The following is a 20216-nucleotide window of genomic DNA, read 5'->3' on the forward strand; positions in this document are numbered from 1 at the left end:
CTGTTGTCCCCAGATTCTAGTTGAGGGGAGGCGGGGAGCTCTTGTCTCCAAGTTCCAGTTTTGGGGAGATTCATTTATTCAATCGCATTTATTGAGCACTTACTGTGTGCAGAGCACTGTACTAAGTGCTTGGGAAGTACAAGTTGGCAACATATAGAGATGGTCCCTACCCAACAACGGGCTCACAGTCTAGAAACGGGAGACAGACAACAAAACAAAACATGTAGACAGGTGTCAAAATCATCCGAGCAAATAGAATTATAGCCATATGCACATCATTAACAAAATAAATAGAATAGCAAATGTGTACAAGTAAAATAAATAGAGTAATAAATTTGTACAAATATATACAAGTGCTATGGGCAGGGGGAGGAGGAGAGGATAAAAGGGGCTCAGTCTGGGAAGGCCTCCGGGAGGAGGTGAGTTCTCAGTAGGGCTTTGAAGGGAGGAAGAGAGCTAACTTGGTGGATGTGTGGAGGGAGGGCATTCCAGGCCAGGGGGAGGGCATTCCAGGCCAGGGAATGGAGATGGGGATGGAGCTGTTGTCCTCTGGGTCGCCACTATAGTGGGGATAGGGATGGTGTTCCCTGGGTTCCAGCTGTAGGTTGGTGGGGGTGAGGGGGAGATGGGGACGGTGTCCCCTGGGTTTCAGCTGAGGAGGGCTAAGGCTGGTGAACCCTGGGTTCCAGTTGTGGGAGTGATAGGGCCAGTGTCCCCGGGTCCCAGCTTTAATGGTGACGCAGTCATCCTCCTCAGCTGCCCAGACTGGCCTCCCAGCCTTGCTCTCCTTGGGCTTCCCAGACCTGAGAGGTTCCAAGATGTCCTGGAAAGACCCTAATTTGGGAGTTTCTGATCAGTTAACGCTGTGCAGCTTTGGGGTTCCCCCACCAGCACTGCCTACTTTCTCTCCTTTGAACATTCCTCAAGTGTCAAGTTACCTTGGGCAAGTCGCTTCACTTTTCTGTGCCTCAGTTCCCTCATCCGTAAAATGGGTATTGAGACTGTGAGCCCTTCCTGGGACTGGGACTGTGTCCAACCCGATTTACTGGTATCCACCCCAGTGCTCAGTACAGTGCCTGGCACAGAGTAAGCATTTGACAAATACCACTATTATTATTATTATTATTATTATTCTCTGTGCCTCAGTTCCCTCATCTGTAAAATGGGGATTGAGACTGTGAGCACTACCTGGGATAGGGACTGTGTCCAACTCAATTTGCCTGTATCCACCCCAGCGCTCAGTACAGTGCAAGGCACATAGTAAGGGCTTTACTGGAGAAGCAGCGTGGCTTAGTGGAAAGAGCGCGGATTTGGGAGTCAGAGGTTGTGGCTTCTAATTCCGACTCCGCCACTTATCTGCTGCGTGACCTGGGGCAAGCCTCTTAGCTTCTCTGTGCCACAGTTCCCTCATCTGTAAGATGGGGATTAAGACTGTGAGCCCCACGTGGGACAAACTGATCACCTTGTATCCTTCCCAGCCCTTAGAACAGTGCTTTGCAGCTTTGCACAGAGTAAGTGCTTAACAAATCCTTAACAAGCTCCTCAAAAATCTCCAGTGGCTACCAATCAACCTACGCATCAGGCAAAAACTCCTCACCCTGGGCTTCAAGGCTGTCCATCACCTCGCCCCCTCCTACCTCACATCCCTTCTCTCCCTCTACAACCCAGCCTGTACCCTCCGCTCCTCTGCCGCTAATCTCTTCACTGTGCCTCGTTCTCGCCTGTCATCATCATCAATCGTATCTATTGAGCGCTTACTGTGTGCAGAGCACTGTACTAAGCGCTTGGGAAGTACAAGTTGGCAACATATAGAGACAGTCCCTACCCAACAGTGGGCTCACAGTCCCGCCGTCGACCCCCGGCCCTCGTCCTCCCCCTGGCCTGGAATGCCCTCCCTCCGCACATCTGCCAAGCTAGCTCTCTTCCTCCCTTCAAAGCCCTACTGAGAGCTCACCTCCTCCAGGAGGCCTTCCCACACTGAGCCCCCTTCTTCCTCTCCCCCTCCTCCCCATCCCCCCGCCTTACCTCCTTCCCCTCCCCACAGCACCTGTATCTATGTATATATGTTGGTACGTATTTATTACCCTATTCATTTATTTTATTTGTACATATTTATTCTATTTATTTTATTTTGTTAATATGTTTTGTTTTGTTGTCAGTGTCCCCCTTCTAGACTGTGAGCCCTCTGTTGGGTAGGGACCGTCTCTATATGTTGCCGACTTGTACTCCCCAAGCGCTTAGTACAGTGCTGTGCACACAGTAATCGCTCAATAAATACGATTGAATGAATGAATGAACAAATGCCATCGTTATTATTATTATTATTAGTTGTTAAGCACTTACTCTGTGCAAGGCACTGAGACTGTAAACCCCACGTGGGACAACCTGATGACCTTGTATCTACCCCAGCGCTCAGAACAGTGTTTGGCACAAAGTAAGCGCTTAACAAATCATCATCATCATCAATCGTATTTATTGAGCGCTTACTGTGTGCAGAGCACTGTACTAAGCGCTTGGGAAGTACAAGTTGGCAACATATAGAGACAGTCCCTACCCAACAGTGGGAACAAATACCATTATTTGTATAATAATGGTACTTGTATAATGATATTATTCTAATTCTAGAAGTTATTGTTTGATAATAATAATAATAAATACCACAATTATTATTATTACTATCATCTCCTCTTCCCCCAACCCCTCCCTACCCCTTCTCTTAGCTGCCAGGGGAAATCCACGGGGTGAAGAGAGGTGAGCCAGCCTCGCTCCACCCTGCCCCCGCCTCCTCCCGCGGTCCCTCCCCAACTTTTGGGCCCCTCCCCAACTTCTCGGCCCCTCCCCAATTTTTCGGCCCCTCCCCAGCTTCTGGGCTCCCCCATCTTCGCTTCTCCCAGTCCCCCTCGGAAGGCCCTGGCCGCTGCCGCCGTCGCCATGGTCGCAATGGTGGCGACTGTCCCGTGGCTGTTGGTGGTCCTCTGCCTGGCTCTCTGGGGCCCTGGCGGGTCCGGCCGCCTGCTGCTGGCCGCGGTGGGGGCTGCTGTGGCAGGACCGGCCGCCCTGGCAGTGTTGAAGGCTCTGATGGCCCACGCGCGTCTGTGGCACCGGCTGATGCCCGTGCCCAGCGTGGCCCGCGCCCTTCCTCTGGTGGGCCACTCTCTGCTCCTGAAGCCAAATGGCACAGGTGAGACCCCTGCCTCCCCAGGTACCCCTGCACGTCTTTCCCCTGCCCTCTCCTCTGATCCCCTGCCCCTTCTTGCCCTCTTTCCTCCAGTAATCCTCACCCTCCTTCCCCTCCCTCCCCTGTGACCCTTGACGTCTTCCCTCTCATCCCTGCCCACTCATTTCCTCCAGAATCCGTAATCCTATCAAAATAATAATAATAATAATAATGGCATTTATTAAGCGCTTACTATGTGCAAAGCACTGTTCTAAGCGCTGGGGAGGTTACAGGGCGATCAGGTTGCAATAATAACGAATAATGATGGCATTTATTAAGCGCTTCCTATGTGCAAAGCACTGTTCTAAGCGCTGGGGAGGTTACAGGGCGATCGTGTTTTGTTTTGTTGTCTGTCTCCCCCTTCTAGAGGCCGTTTATTTGTACATATCTATTCTATTTATTTTATTTTGTTAGTCTGTTTGGTTTTGTTCTCTGTCTCCCCCTTTTAGACTGTGAGCCCGTTGTTGGGTAGGGACCGTCTCTATATGTGGCCGACTTGTACTTCCCAAGCGCTTAGTACAGTGCTCTGCTCACAGTAAGCGCTCAATAAATATGGTTTAATGAATGAATGAATGAATAGTCCTGCTTGCCCCTGCCCTCCCCTTTAGACTCCGTCTTCCCCAGGACTCCTCCTCCTCCTCCTCTTTCTCTTTCCCTGTTCCCACTCGTGCCCTCCCCTTGCAGGATGCCATCCCGCCGTGGCCGCTCCCGTCGAGGTCACGGCCACCGCCTCTGGGCCCGGCCCGGCCCGACCTCCCGGAGAGGGGTCGGAGGGGGGTCGCAGAGGGGTCAGCGGGATCCTGCGGCCCCGTGGTCCCCCCAGAGCCCGGACCGTCCTCCTCGGGTGTCACGGGGCCGGCCGGAGGAAGTAGCCGGAGAGAGGAAGGGAGGGAAGGAGGGAGGGACAGAGGACTCGAGTAGCCCCGGGGAGTGGGCTTTCACCGGCTGACTGCGACCCCCTCTCCCGAGAAGAGCCTCCTGGGGATGGGAAGGGGGGTGAGCACAACGAGGAGCCGAGGACGGGTCGTGGGGGGAGCAGAGGGAAGGAATAATAATAATAATAATAACAATAATGGTATTTGGCTCAATGGAAAGAGCACGGGCTGGGGAGGTCATGGGTTCAAATCCTGCCCCTGCCAATTGTCAGCTGGGTGACTTTGGGCAAGGCACTTAACTTCTCTGTACCGCAGTTACCTCATCTATAAAACGGGGTTTAAGACTGTGAGCCCCACATGGGACAACTTGATCACCTTATATCCTCCCCAGCGCTTAGAACGGTGTTTGGCGCATATTAAGCACTTAACAAATGCCATTATTATTAGTATTATTTGTTAACGCTTACTATGTGCCAAGCACCGTTCTAAGCGCTGGGGTAGATACAAGGTAACAGGTTGTCCCACATGGAGCACACAGTCTTAATCCCCATTTTACAGATGAGGTAACTGAGGCACAGAGAAGTTAAGTGGCTTGCCCAAGATCACACAGCTGACAAGTGGAGGACCTGCGATTAGAACCCACGTCCTCTGACTTGCAAACCCACTAAACCCACTCTCAAACTCGCTCGTTCCACTAATAATAATAATAATGATGGTATTTTTAAGCACTTACTAAGTGCTGGGGGGGGATATGAGGTGATCAGGTTGTCCCATGGGGGGCTCATAGTCTTCATCCCCATTTTACAGATGAGGTCACTGAGGCCCAGAGAAGTGAAGTGACTTGCCCAAAGTCACACAGCTGACAAGTGGAGGAGCCAGGATCATTCAATCATTCAATCATATTTATTGAGTGCTTACTGTGTGCAGAGCACTGTACTAAGAGCTTGGGAAGTACAAGTTGGCAACATATAGAGACGGTCCCTACCCAACAGTGGGCTCACAGTCTAGGATTAGAACCCACGTCCTCTGACTCCCAAGCCCACGCTCTTTCCACTAAGCCACACTGCTTCTCAGAAGACACTACTAAATGACAGTCACAATGTTTTTGAGGGGCACATAGAGTCATTATTCATAGGGGCGGGGGACCTGGAGGGAGCTTATAAAGTGCCTACAGGACTCCAGCCTCCCTCTCTGGAGCCAACCATCCTGGCCCCATCTTATTCACCCGAAAAAGCCCAATCAGTCTTCCAGAAGAGACTTAATCACTTAGTTCACTCCTTTGCTCACATACAGGAAGCAGTCAATAAATATCATCAAATTATATATTATTATCATTATTTCTATTACTATTATTATACTATTTATTAAGTGCTTATTATGAATCAAACACTGTTCTAGGCTCTGAGGTAGATATAAGCTAATGAAGTTGGACATAGTCCCTGTCCTACATGGGGCTGATAGTCTAAGTAGGAGAGAGGGCAGCTATTTAATTCCCATTTTGAGGAAACTGAAGGACAAAGAAATGATTTAACAATAATAATAATAATGATAATGATATTTGTTAAGCACTTACTATGTGCCGAACACTGTTCTAAGTACTAGGGTAGATACATGGTAATCAGATTTTCCTACTTGGGGCTCACAGTGTTTGACAGATGAGGTAACTGAGGCATAGAGAAGCGGTTTGCCCAAGGGCCACACAGCAAATAATTGGCAGAACTAGGATTGGAGGCCAAGTCCTCTGAGTCACGGACCTGTGCTCTTTCCTTTAGGCCTTGCTGCTTCTCAGTTAAGTATCACCAATCTTATACGACTACCCCATGGCCCTGGTTCACCTCCATAGTATGATTCCTTCATTCCTGTGCTCGAGCCTCAGAGAACTGCAAGTGGCAATCCAGATATCAAAGCCTCAAATTCATCCTTGCGTGTTTTAACTCTGCCCTCTCCTCCACCCAGCAACATTATTTCTCCATCCTTATTGGACTCCCATGCCTACTAATCAATTATATTTTCTGAGTGCTTACTTTGTGCACAGCACTGTACTGAGAGCTTGAGTTACACCATAACAGAGTTGGGAGGCATTCCCTACCCACAAGGAGTTTACAGTCTAGCCAGTTGCCCACATCTGTTACCAAATTGTACTTTCCAAGAGCTTAGTACCGTGCTCGGCACACAGTAAGCACTCAATAAATATGGTTGAATGAGTGAACATCAGCTGTTTCAGACATTTAACTCCCTCCTCAACCCCCCCTGACCCACCACCATCCCCATCTCTTTCCCCTAGTGGCTGGCCATTGAGAAAATAGAAACCATCAGGTGTCATCTCCTTAAAATCTCCCCTACTCTTTTCCAGTCCTTCCATCCTCCTGCACCTTCTTTTACTCTCTTATCTTTCCCAGGAGTGTCTCAAGAGGCAACCTCCTACCTCCTCTCAAAATCTGCCCCCCTCAACCTGTTCCTCCAACCCCATCCCATCACACCTTCTCAAAACACCCCTCCCTGACCACCATCTTCAACTCTTCACTCTCCAGTGGCTTCTTCCCCACTGCTTTCAAACATGCCCATGTCTCCCTTGTCCTTAAAAAAGCCCTCCCTTGACCCCACGGCTCCCTCCAGTTATAATAATAACCATCATTATTATTATGGTATTTGTTAAGCATGTACTATGTGCCAGGTACTTTACTAAGCATCCCCCTACTACCATTCCTCTCCAAACTATTTGAGTGAATTGTCTACACCCACTGCCTCCCCTTCCTCTCCTTCAATTCTCCCTCCAGTCTAGCATCTGTCCTCTTCACTCCATGGAAACTGCCCTTTCAAAGTATCTGCATCTCCAGCCTTGATCTTTCTCCTTCCCCGCATTTCCTCCTGCCTTCAGGACATCCCTACTTGGGTATCCCACTGACACCGCAAACTTAACATGTCCAAAACAAAACTACTCATCTTCCCACCCTGTCCTCCCTGCGACTTCTCCATCACTATAGACAGCACCACCATCCTTGCTGCCTCACAAACCCATAACCTTGGCATTATCCTCGATTCATCTCTCTCAGCCAACCCATATATCCACTGTCACCAAATCCTGTCAGCATTGCCCTTCCTCCACCACCTCCCGAGCATGTGCATATCTTTAAATACTGCCACTTCCCCCACCTGTAATATATTTTAGTATCTGTTCCCCTCATGAGATTGTGAGCTCCTCAAGGGCAGGAATCAAGTTTCCTAACTCTGTTTCACATCCCTAAGCACTTAGTACACTGCTCCGCACACAGTATATACTCAGTAAATACCATTGACTGATGGAGTCATCCCTTTGGCCTGCTCCTGCTGCCTGCTCTGCCCCTGGACCCACATGGGTCAGCAGCCAATTGGTCAATCAAAGTCCTGCAGACCAGTTCCCTCTGGATCATCCACACCAGCAGAGTCTTCAATTCGTCCAACCCTACACCAGGCCTGGGAACTAGTCACTACTCTGTGTGACTCTTTCCCAAGAGCTCAATGACTACCAACACAGTTGGGCAAGACCCTTTGGGCAGTGCCCTCTAGGGGTTAAATTACTAAATAATAATAATAATAATAATAATAATAATGGCATTTGTTAAGCACTTACTATGTGCAAAGCACTGTTCTAAGCGCTGGGAGGGGATACAAAGTGATCAGGTTGTACCATGTGGGGCTCACAGTCTTCATCCCCATTTTACAGATGAGGTAACTGAGGCACCGAGAAGTGAAGTGACTTGCCCAAGGTCACACAGCAGACATGTGGTGAAGCCGGGATTCAAACCCATGACTTCTGATTCCAAAGCCCGTGCTCTTTCCACTGAGCCACGCTGCTTCTCTTGCTGTCAAAGCAGCTCCACCCTGGTCCAAGCGCAAGTCCAGTGGTCATTCTGGAGCTGGTTATGAAAGCCTGCAGTTCTCCCGTCTCTGGCTGACCTGATCCACCACCCTCAGTAGTGGGGAGACTTCTCAGGAATCTCCAAGATGCCCGCAGGAAGTTCTGCACAAATAAGAGAAGTGTTTGAGAGTCAGTTGGTGTCTCCTGTGGTCCTGCTCATGGTTGTTAAAGAGCCTGTCTCTGGGAGTCAGGAGACCCGGGTCTGAGCTCTGCCTGAAAGGGCTGGGCTGTCCATGGGGAAGGTTTCTGACTTCAGATCCACTGGAGGCATTCTGGGAGGAGGATGGGCCCACTAAGAATTCCAGAGAAATTGCAGGCTGACATGGGCAGCGAAGACTGTGGGAGTTACTGAGGCCACTTCCAGCTGGGTCGTGGCACTACGGTCACTGGGCTGTGGTCACTTCGGCTGTCGATGGGTCCCGAACTTAAAATATGCACTTTGCCATGTGCTGCCCTCCTGCCCTCCTATTCGCTTGTTCATTCATTCATTCAATCGTATTTATTGAGCGCTTACTGTGTGCAGAGCACTGTACTAAGCGCTTGGGGAGTACAAGTTGGCAACACATAGAGACGGTCCCTACCCAACAGCGGGCTCACAGTCTAGAAGGGGGAGACAGACAACAGAACAAAACATATTAACAAAATAAAATAAATAGAATAAATATGTACAAGTAAAATAAATAAATGCTTGTTGCATTCGGGGGTCCTTGGGAATCCAATGGGCAGAGACGAGATAGCATGAGTGATGCCGTGCAAAATGCTGGCACTGGAATCACGTCCTCTGGGCCGTTGTTGGTTCTGACCGGGACTCGTATGTCACTCCCAACTAGACACCGCAGAGGAGAAATGGTATGTATTTTGCACTTATTCTGCACCAAGAACTCTGCTGAGTGCTGGGGTAGAGGCAGAAGAGTCTGAGAGGACCCAGGTGGAGTTCCCTGTGGGGCTCACAGCAGACGCCCCTTTCCCAGTCTTGCCCTGTTTGTGACCCACCTGGTGAATCCCTCTAGACTGTAAGCTCGCTGTGGGCAGGGAACGTCTACCAACTTTATTGCATTGTACTCTCTCAAGCGCTTAGTACAATGCTCTGCAAACAGTGAGCACTCAGCAAATACAATTGACTGATTGATTGATTGATCCTGAGTCTCCAGGGTGTTTCCAGCCTGTGCTCGGAGCACAGAGATTCCAGCTAAGGGTCGACTTACGTACGGAAACTTCTCTTCGGTAGACTTCTTCCAGCAGGTGATCCAGTACACGGAGGAGTTTCGCCACATGCCCCTATGGAAACTGTGGATTGGACCTGTCCCCGTGGTGATTCTGTACCACGCGGAGAGTGTGGAGGTGAGTGGGAAAGCCCGGGCAGCTGCTCTACCCTGAAATTTGTGTAGCACTGGCAGAGCTAAAGGCACCTAGAGGAAACAGAGGTATTGGCAGCATTCTCACAGAAACTATGTCAGCGAAAACCCTGTATCCTGTATCCATTCTGTATCCGCAAGTGGGTTCACATTCTGTTTCCCTGACCTCACGATGAGCTGGTTCCAGACTGGTTTCCACTGCCAGAAGGACCTCCCATAATTTTCTGACAATGTACTAGCCAAAATGAGCCGTGAACACCCGCTCCAGCAGAGCTGACCTAGCCACGACTGTTACGCTGGTTCAGATCTAGGTTTGTAGCTGATGGCCTTGAGCTGGAACTCTTCTTCTGAATAATTCAAGGAAAAGCAGCATGGTCTAGTGGAAAGAGCATGGGCCTGCCAGAATCACAGGACCTGGGTTCTACCCCTGGCTCCATCTTGTCCACGGTGTGACCTTGAGCAAGTCATTTCCCTTCTAGACTGTGAGCCCCTTCTAGACTGTGAGCCCACTGTTGGGTAGGGACCGTCTCTATATGTTGCCAACTTGTACTTCCCAAGCGCTTAGTACAGTGCTCTGCACACAGTAAGCGCTCAATAAATACGATTGAATGAATTTAACTTCTCTGTCCCTCAGTTACTTCATTTGTAAAATGGGGATTAAGACTGTGAACCTATGTGGGGCAGGGACCGTGTCCCACCCAATGGTCTTGTATCTACCCTAGCACTTAGTACAGAGCGTGGCATATAGTAAGCACTTAACAAGTACCATAAAAAAAAGAGCTGTTAAAACAACAGACAAGCTCACAGAGAGCTGCTCACTTCTGATATTCTGAGCCGCAGATTATTCCCTGCATAGTGGATTACCTGCACTATGGATTGGCATCTGTCTACTTGCTTTGTTTTGTTGTCTGTCTCCCCCTTCTAGACTGTGAGCCCGTTGTTGAGTAGGGACTGTCTCTGTTGCTGAATTGTACTTTCCAAGCGCTTAGTACAGTGCTCTGCACACAGTAAAGGCTCAATAAATACAACTGAATGAATGAATGAATGAATGCACAGTGGATTATATGCAGACCTCTCCCAGAAGCAACAGCAGCAGCATTTACTGAACATTGGTTGTGGCAGAGCTCTGTGCATTGTGCTAGTACCAGGTGATCAAGCAGTAGAATGCATCATGCTGGTCACTTGGGGTTTCTCAATAGCGGTGAAAAACATGACCCCTGTCCTTAAGGCCTTATCCCTGGGCTGTGCATAATACTTGGCCCCACCCCAGAAACACACAGTTCCCTGGCACATGCTGAGTGGCCAGATATGCCAACTGTGAAGGGGCACTCTGGGCAAACACTTGCGTGGCCAAGAGACTTTTTTATGATATTTATTAAGCACTTACTATGTCAAAGGCACCGCATAAAGTGCTGGAGTCAGTTAGCTAGCCTTATTTATTGAGGGCTTACTGCGTGCAGAGCACTGTACTAAGCATTTGGGAGAGTACAATATAATAATAAACAGATGCATTCCCTGCCCACAATGAGCTTACAGTCTAGAGGACTGGAGTAGATACAAGCTTATCAGGTCGGACACAGTCCCTGTCCCGTATGGGGCTCACAGTCTTAATCCCCATTTTACAGATGAGGTAACTGAGGCCCAGAGAAGTTAGGTGGGTTGCCCAAGGTCTCACAGCCGACAAGTGGCGGAACCGGGATTAGAACCCAGGTCCTTCTGACTTCCAGGCTCATGCTGTATCCACTAGGCCACACTGCTTCTCAAGACATTTAGACAAGATTTGTGTGTGGATTGTGGGGGTAGGAGATCAGAATCAGCCGACAGTGGGAAAATGGACACTTTGTTTACTGGACTTCATCCACCACAAATCACCCCTCCCTGGGCCTGGTCTCAACCCCTGTCCCCACCAGACAGCTCTGACCCCTGTCCAGTCCTCCCTGTTAGACTAGGATTTCTGTTCATTGGTCAATTCCCGGCATGTATTGAGTGCCTACTGTGGGCAGAAAACTGAAGTAAGTTTGGACAAGGAAACAATACAGAACAGATAACATTTTGTCCCCGGCCCTCAGGGGACCAGAGTCTAAAAGTTACGACTTTTGAATTGGCTTTTTCTCCTCCTGTTCCTCCTCCTCAGGCGATCCTCAACAGCTCAAAGCAAATCAGCAAATCCTATCTATACAGGTTTCTGGAGCCATGGCTTGGCCTGGGGCTACTGACCAGGTATGTACAGAACAGCAGGAAGCACAATCTCTGAGCCACATCCACCACAGTGGGAGGTGTGGCCGACATGCCATGTGGGCCACACTGGTCCATGGGCACCGGCTGATTGGGCGGCAATGTTTTGCTGTGCAGCACTGGGGGGAAGTGGCGCTCCCGGAGGAAGATGTTGACCCCAACCTTCCACTTCACCATCCTGGAAGAGTTTGTGGGGGTCATGAATGAGCATGCTGAGACCCTAGTGGAGAAATTTGAGAAGCACGTCGACCAAGATGCCTTTGATTGCTTCATGGATGTCACCCTCTGTGCCCTAGACATTATCTGTGGTAGGTTCTGTGGGTCACTTTGCTTCCTAAGCTGTGTGGGGGCAGGATTTCATAGCCTGGGCAAAGTCCCCCCTCCCACCCAGAGCAACATCCCCCTTCCCAGCCACTTCTTTCCGGCCAACAATCTCCTTCCTGGACACCCACCCTTATGGTTAGGAATGTACCATCCAACACCCCCGACTCTCCCCAATGACCTAGCTTGGACCATACATCACCCTTGACTCTCTCCCAGTAACCCAGCATGGATCACCCCCAACACCCCTGACTCTCCCTTCTCCATCCCAGCATGAACACTCATCCACAGATCTGTCCAAACCCCTGTGGAGACGGAGTTGAACAACAAAACCAAAAGCCATCAATGCAGTGACCACCCAATTCTAGCAGATCAGAAAGCCAGTTTTACGAATTCCAGTTTTCCTAAGTGGTTCGATAACTTTGAAAACTTGGGATAGTCAACCAGAATCAGCCGAATAGCCCCGTTAGATAATAACAATAATAATGGTATTTGTTAAGTGCTTACTATGTGCCAAGCACTGTACTGAGAGCAGGGGTAGATACAGGAAAACCAGGTCCCACTTGGGGCTCACAGTCTAAGTAGAAGAGAGGACAGGTATTGGATTCCCATTATGCAGATGAGGGAACTGAGGCAAAGAGAAGTTATGTGACTTGCCCAAAATCATACAACAGACTGGAGGTGGAGCCAGGATTAGAACTTAGGTCCTCTGACTCCTGGCACATGCTCTTTCCTCTAGGCCAGGCTGCTTTCCTGGCAGCCTGATCCATTACCACTCAGTTAGCCCGATTACCCAGTCTGGCTTTGAACCTCTTCTTGGCCCCCCCGCTCAAGGACCATATCCCACCTGAACATGTCTGTCCCTTCTCCAGAAACTGCCATGGGCAGGAACATCCAGGTGCAGAACAATGGCAATTCAGAATATGTTCGGACCATCTACAGGTAAGCAGGGAAATGACTAAAACTGAATTAAGCCGATTTAATTGGGAGGTCCCTTTTGCCAAAATCACATCTCCAAGAGTCCTTCTCTGACTAATCCTTCATTTCCCTTGCTCCCTCTCTATTCTGCATCACTTAAACACTTGGATCTGTATCCTTTAAGCACTTCATACTCACCTCACCCTCAGACCCACAGCACTTTTGTCCACATCCGTAATTTATTTTAATGTCTGTCTCCCTCTCTAGAGTGTAAACTCCTTGGGGCAGAGAATGTGTCTATCAGCTCTGTTGTATTGTACTTTTCCAAAGCACTTAGTACAGTGCTCTAAACAGTAAGCACTCCATAAATACCATTTATTGATTGATACCTATCTGCTCTCTTCTCCTCCCCTGGGGGAGGAAACTGTGAGGCCTAGTGGATAGAGCATGGGCCTGGGTGTCAGAAAGACCTTTGTTCTAAACCCAGCTCTGCCACTTATGTGCTGTATGACCTCGGGCAAGTCAATTAACTTCTCTGTGCCTCAATTACCTCATTTGCAAAATGGGGATTACGACTGCAGAGCCCCATGTGGGATAGGGACTGTTTCCAACCTAATAAACTTTTATCTACTCCAGTGCTTAGAACAGTGCCCGGCCCATAGTAAGTGCTTAACAACTACCATGAAAAAATATTCCTGCCATATGTTCTGAACCTGACACCCTCCAGCTCTAGTGGGGGCCCCTGGCCCTGGTAGGGTAGTATTTGGGGAACAGCAATTCTGTGTCTACCCTGCCCAAACCCTACCTGATCAGGTGATCTCCAACCTCACTCCTTCAGTGTGTGTCAGTCCAGGTCCAATCTCCCAAACCTTACAGTCCATCATTCATTCATTCATTCAGTCGTATTTATTGAGGGCTTACTGTGTGCAGAGCACTGTACTAAGTACAAGTGGGAAGTACAAGTCGGCAACATATAGAGACGGTCCCTACCCAATAACGAGCTCACAGTCTAGAAGGGGGAGACAGACGACAAAACAAAACATGTAGACAGGTGTTAAAATCGTCAGAACAAATAGAATTACAGCTATATGCACATCATTAACAAAATAAATAGAATAGTAAATATGTACAAGTAAAATAAATAGAGTAATAAATCTGTACAAATATATGCAAGTGCTGAGGGGAGGAGAAGGAGGTAGGGTGGGGGTATGGGGAGGAGGATTGAGCACTTACTGTTTGCACAGCACTGCACTAAGTGCTTGGGAAGTACAAGTCGGCTACATATAGAGACGGTCCCTACCCAACAATGGGCTCACAGTCTAGAACGGGGAGACAGACAACAAAACAAAACATGTAGGCAGGTGTTAAAATCGTCAGAACAAATAGAATTACAGCTATATGCACATCATTAACAAAATAAATAGAATAGTATAGTATACTATACCCATCTTCCTGGGTAGTGGCTACATCCCCCCAGCCATTCTGGTCACACACAGACACCTGACAGCGGAGCTCAAGATGGTAACCCGCAAGCCTCCCACAGGGCTGCCCGCTCACAGGGACACCATGTCCCCACTGGCACAGCTTGGCCCAGGCACAGGTGTCTCTCTGCAGGGAACCATGCCAGGCCCTCGCCCCTGAGGATGGTGTGCTCTCTCTCTCTCCCTGCAGGATGAGCGACCTGATCCATAGAAGGACTAAGATGCCGTGGCTGTGGTTGGACACCTGCTACCTTCTGTTCCAGGAAGGCCGGGAGCATCGGCAGAATCTCCGGGTTCTGCATGAGTTCACAGACCGCGTGCGTGCCTTTGGGCCCGTGGGCCCCAGGGCTGGGCTGGGCAGGGGCCGGGGTAGATCAAGTGGATAGGGATGGTGGCAGTTGGACTGGGAGGCCTGCACTGATCCTCCTGGGGACATCAGCCATGGTCTAGCCCAGCCCCCAAACTCTCCCCTGCAGGGACAGGCCAATTGACTCCCTCCCATTTCCCTTCTGTGGACATTTGTGCACATATGTGAGCACGGGTGTAACTGTCTGCATGTGCACAGGCACTTGAGAAGCAGCAAGGCTTAGTGGAAAGATCACAGGCTTGGGAGTCAGAAGTTGTGGGTACTAATCCCAGCTCCGCCACTTGTCAACTGAGTGGCTTTGGGCAAGTCACTTAACTTCTCCGTGCCTCGGTTACCTCATCTGTAAAATGGAGATTAAGACTGTGAGCCCCACATGGGACAACCTGATTACCTTGTATCTAACCCAGTGCTTAAAACAGTGCTTGGCACATAGTAAGTGCTTAACAAATACCATCATCATTATTATTATTATTAACGAGAGAGTGTCTGTAATTGATGGTGGGGTTCTGAGTGGACGCACGTGTGAGTGTGTGTGAGTCAGTCAGTCAATCATATTTATTGAGCACTTACTGCGTCCGGTGCACTGTACTAAGCACTTGGAAGAGTACAATATAACAATATAACAGACACATTTCCTGCCCACTACCAGCTTACAGTCTAGATCCTGTGTGCATACATACATGGAGGTGTGCATCTGTCACCGTGGTTATCTGTGATGTCACTGCCACAGGTGATCGCAGAGCGCAGCAGGGAGCTGGAGCAGAGCCGGCAGGTGGCCCTGAAGGGCCCTGGATCCCCACGGCCCAGGCGGCGGGCTTTCCTAGACCTGCTCCTGGAGACTAAAGATGATGCCGGGAATGGGCTGAGTCCGCGCGACGTGCGGGAAGAAGTGGACACGTTCATGTTTGAGGTGGGAGCTCCAGCAGGCGGGCCGGTGAGCGGATGGGTGGACAGGTCCAGGGCCCAGGTCAGGCCTCAGGTCAGGCCTCATGGGACAATTTGGAGATACCCCCTCAGCTGGCATCCCTGTGGGGCCCTGGAAACTTTGGGGGGGGGTGTCAAAGGTGGATGCTGTGCATGTAAACCCCTCCTTGCCCTGCCACTCTTCCTCTTGGCCCCCACGGTCAGCTGCGTTTGTCATTTGGGCCCGGGTGGCCTGGGCTCTGGCCACGGGCACTTCTGCAGGGCCACGACACCACCGCTGCGGCTATGAGTTTCGTCTTGTTCCTCCTTGGGTCCTGCCCAGACGCCCAAAGGAAAGTGAACGATGAACTGGATCAGGTGTTCGGTATGTGGTTCTGTCTGTGTGAGTGGAGATGGAGGTCTGCAGTCGCACGCACTTCTGCCCTGCCACTGGATAGAGTGTCAGCTCCCCGAGGGCAGGCCCTGCTTCCTTTACTTGTACTAAATATTCCCTGGCATCCAGTACAATGATCTGCCCAAAGTACGTGCTCAGCACGGTGCCCAGCACAACACTCTGCACATAGCAAGCATCCAGTACAGTGCTCTACACCCAGCAGGTGCCCTGTATAAAGTGGATGCCTAATAAATGATGATGATGATGATGATGATGACTACCAGCAGACTGACTGAGGCCAAATGTAGTTTGAGAGGCAGCTCCTTGGCATCCATTGGAGAGTTGGAGGGTTGGTCTGCTCAATCAATAGAATTTATTGGGTGGCTCCTGTGTGCAGAGCACTGGACTAAAAAGTTGGGAGAATACAACTGAATAAGAGATAAGGTAAGCACAAGGTACTTCCAGGGTTTTGGGACTACTTTACAGAACCCCCTACCCTCTGCCAAATACTCTCTGTCCCCTCTAGCCCCCACCTCAACACCTCCCAGCCCTTCTCTTCATCTATCCCCCCTCCACTGCCCCTCCTATGGTCCCCACCCTTTACCCTAAAATTTATACCACGCTCAATCAATTATATTGATTGAGCACCTACTGTGAAATCAACCAATCAATCAATGATATTGATTGAGCATTTACTATGTGCAGAGTTCTGTCCTAAGCACTTGGGAGAGTACAACACAATAGAATTAGTGGGTATGTACCTCGTCTATAACTGGCTTATAGTCTAGAGGCTGATGAGAGAGAGGAAACTTGGCTTCAACCAGATGTCCCCTTCCCCCCCAAACGCTTCTTTTGGTTACCGCTAACCCTATGGCACTTAATTAAATTGATCAATCAATGGTATTTATTCAGTAGTCCCTGTGGGCAGAGTAAGGGCTTGGGAAAATATGGTGTAATAATGTTCGTAGACATGATCCTGCCATAGGGAGCTGACAGTGTAAAGAGGGAAGCAGACATTAAAATAAATTAGAACTAGGAGAGTGGCAGTGTGTAAGGATAATTTCTACCCCAACTGCCCCCCTCTCCATCCCCAGGGGACTCTTCTCGCCACGCCACAATGGATGACCTGAAGGAACTGCGCTACCTGGAGTGTGTCATCAAGGAGAGCCTGAGGCTTTTCCCTTCCGTGCCCTTCCTGGCCCGCACAATCAGCGAGGACTGCTGCATCAGTGAGTGGCCGGCCCCCTAGACCCCAGCCCCCAAGATAGCAGGTGCCGGCCCCCCATGACCCAACTTTCCAAGCCTCTGGGACCCCAGGCCCCAGACCTCCAAGCTTCCAGGACCCCAAATTCCATACCCTGAGGCCACAGGGGAGAGGTGGGGAGGGTGAGGGCATATGGAGGAGGAATGGAGGGGTCCGTGTGGAAAGGGAGAAGCAGCGTGGCTCAGTGGAAAGAGCCCGGGCTTGGGAGTCAGAGGTCATGGGTTCAAATCCCGGCTCCGCCACTTAGCTGGGTGACTTTGGGCAAGTCACTTCACTTCTCTGGGCCTCAGTTACCTCATCTGTAAAATGGGGATGAAGACTGTGAGCCCTCCGCGGGACAACCTGATCACCTTGTAACCTCCCCAGCGCTTAGAACGGTGCTTTGCACATAGTAAGCGCTTAATAAATGCCATCATTAAATGCCATCATTAAAGGGAGGGTGAGGAGCTGACTCGGGGGAGGAGGGAGATGGGTCAAGGGGCTGGGGCAAGGGACTCGGGGGTGAGGGACAGGGAGCCATGGCCACCCTAGGGACTTGGCCCTGACCCCTCCGCCCTCTCCTTCAACTTCCCAACAAGCCTCCCCTGCCAACCTCCCACTGGGCCTCCCCCTGCGGACCACCCACAGAGCCTCCCCTGCCGACCTCCCCTCCCCCGACTGGGCCCACCCCCTGCCATCCCCCCCCCCAGGACCTCCCCCTATCAGACTTCCACCAACCGCCCCCTCCCACCGCACCTCCTACCTGCGACCACCCACCGGTCCTTCCCCACAAAACCTTCCTTCCTCTGTAGCCGGATTCTGCATCCCCAAGGGCACCACGGCTCTCATCTGCCCTTTCGCCCTGCACCGAGACCCCAGGTATTTCCCCGATCCCGAGGAATTCCGACCGGAGCGCTTCTTGCCCGAAAATGCCCATGGTCAGCACCCATTTGCCTACGTGCCTTTCTCCGCGGGACTGCGCAACTGCATTGGTATGCCCCAGGGGGCAGGGACTCACTGACCTCTCTGAGGCTAGGGGGGCTGGCGAGAAGCTAATCAACCCCCGCCTCATCCCCTTCCTCCTAAATTCTTTGGACCCTCACCCCTCCTCATTTTCTCCTTGGGCTAGAATTCAGCACACAGCGGGTGGCCAGTTCAGTGCTCTGCACACAGCAGGGACCCAGTCCAGTGCTCTGCACACAGCAGGCACCCAGTCTAGCGCCCTGCACACAGCACATGATGGGTGCCCAGCCCTGTGCTCTGCCCACAGCAGGTAGCCAAGCTAGTGCCCTGTACACATGTAGTAGGCGCCCACCGTGGCTCAGTGGAAAGAGCACGGGCTTTGGAGTCAGAGATCATGGGTTCAAATCCCGGCTCCGCACATTGTCAGCTGTGTGACGTTGGGCAAGCCACTTAACTTCTCTGTGCCTCAGTTACTGCATCTGTAAAATGGGGATGAAAACTCTGAGCCCCCCATGGGACAACCTGATCACCTTGTAACCTCCCCAGTGCTTAGAACAGTGCTTTGCACATAGTAAGCGCTTAATAAAAAAAAATAATAATAATAGTGGTATTTATTAAGCGCTTACTATGTGCAAAGAACAGAGGTTCACCATGACCTCTGACTCCAAAGCCCGTGCTCTTTCCACTGAGCCACGCTGCTTCTCCAGCATTTTTTAAGCGCTTACTATGTGCAAAGCACTTTTCTAAGCGCTGGGGGGGGGGGTACAAGGTAATCGGCTTGTCCCGAGTGGGGCTCACAGTCATAATCCCCATTTTACAGATGAGGTAACTGAGGCTCCGAGAAGTTAAGTGACTTGCCCAAGGTCACCCAGCAGACATGTGGTGGAGCCGGGATTCGAACCCATGACCTCTGACTCCAAAGCCTGGGCTCTTTCCACTGAGCCACGCTGCTCCTCTATAAATAAATGCCATTATTACTATTACTCTGCACACAGCAGGCAGCATAGCGTAATGAAGAGAGCACGGGCCTGGGAGTCAGAAGGTCATGGGTTCAAATCCCTGCTCTGCCAATTGTCAGCTGTGTGACTTTGGGCAAGTCACTTAACTTCTCTGGGCCTCAGTTATCTCATCTGAAAAATGGGGATGAAGACTGTGAACCCCCCTTGGGACAACCTGATCACCTTGTAACCTCCCCAGCGCTTAGAACAGTGCTTTGCACATAGTAAGCGCTTAATAAATGCCATCATTATTATGGGTTCTAATTCTGGCTCTGTCACTTGTCTGTTGTGTGACTTTGGCCAAGTCACTTCACTTCTCTGGGCCTCAGTTACCTCATCTGTGAAATAGGGATTGAGACTGTGAGCCCCATGTCAGACAGGGACTGTATCCAACCCGATTTGCTTGTATCCACTGCAGTGCTTACTGCCTGGCACATAGTAAGCACTTAATAAATCCCACAATAATAATAATAATAATGATAAAAATAAGTAGGCATCCCGGCACAGAGCTCTGCACCCAGTGGACTCCCAAAACTACTGTCTGGAAGGGCAGACCCAACCGGAGGTTGGCCTTGTGTCCTTCACAGGTCAGAAGTTCGCCCTGCTGGAGGAGAAGACCATCCTGTCAAGCCTCCTGCGGCGATTCTGGGTGGAATCAGTCCAGAAGCGGGAGGAGCTTGGCCTGGCGGGAGAGCTGATCCTCCGCCCTACCCGTGGCCTGTGGATCAAGCTGAAGAGAAGGGGAGCGAGGACCTCCTTGGACTAGCCCCAGGGCAGGAGGGGTCTCCCCGCGGCTTCCGACGGCCCCCCGGACCTCCCCCCACCCCCCGACCTCGTCCCGGGGCTCCGGCCTGCCCAGGGTCTGCACGGCGTCGCTGACCGGCCGGGCCTGGGTCTGAGCCTGGGCCTGGGCTACTCATTCATTCATTCATTCAATCAATCGTATTTATTGAGGGCTTACTGTGTGCAGAGCACTGTACTAAGCACTTGGGAAGTACAAGTTGGCAACATATAGGGACGGTCCCTACCCAACAGTGGGCTCAGTCTA

At 50.6% G+C, this 20216-nt stretch overlaps 1 protein-coding gene across 1 annotated transcript; it reads left to right on the top strand.

Moving 5' to 3' along the window:
• The first annotated feature begins 2897 nt into the window (after nucleotides 1-2897).
• Nucleotides 2898-20089, top strand: LOC119935852 (cytochrome P450 4V2). Its single transcript, XM_038755365.1, has 11 exons — nucleotides 2898-3181; nucleotides 9219-9331; nucleotides 11480-11565; nucleotides 11698-11888; nucleotides 12774-12843; nucleotides 14491-14617; nucleotides 15398-15577; nucleotides 15853-15955; nucleotides 17059-17193; nucleotides 18020-18199; nucleotides 19756-20089. The coding sequence occupies exons 1-11, from the start codon at nucleotides 2932-2934 to the stop codon at nucleotides 19932-19934; spliced, it is 1614 nt and encodes a 537-aa protein (XP_038611293.1). The 5' UTR covers nucleotides 2898-2931; the 3' UTR covers nucleotides 19935-20089.
• Nucleotides 20090-20216: the final 127 nt, after the last annotated feature.

Source organism: Tachyglossus aculeatus, chromosome 12, assembly GCF_015852505.1.
Source record: "Tachyglossus aculeatus isolate mTacAcu1 chromosome 12, mTacAcu1.pri, whole genome shotgun sequence".
In the NCBI taxonomy this organism is placed as follows: domain Eukaryota; kingdom Metazoa; phylum Chordata; class Mammalia; order Monotremata; family Tachyglossidae; genus Tachyglossus; species Tachyglossus aculeatus.

What these genes read in the sequence shown, in the direction of transcription:
- LOC119935852 (XM_038755365.1), top strand. Translation starts at nt 2,932, where the DNA reads ATGGTCGCAATGGTGGCGACTGTCCCGTGGCTGTTGGTGGTCCTCTGC. An exon ending in TGAACTGGATCAGGTGTTCG is followed by an intron (nt 15,956 to 17,058) that starts GTATGTGGTTCT and finishes CTCCATCCCCAG; the next exon opens with GGGACTCTTCTCGCCACGCC. An exon ending in GGGACTGCGCAACTGCATTG is followed by an intron (nt 18,200 to 19,755) that starts GTATGCCCCAGG and finishes TGTCCTTCACAG; the next exon opens with GTCAGAAGTTCGCCCTGCTG.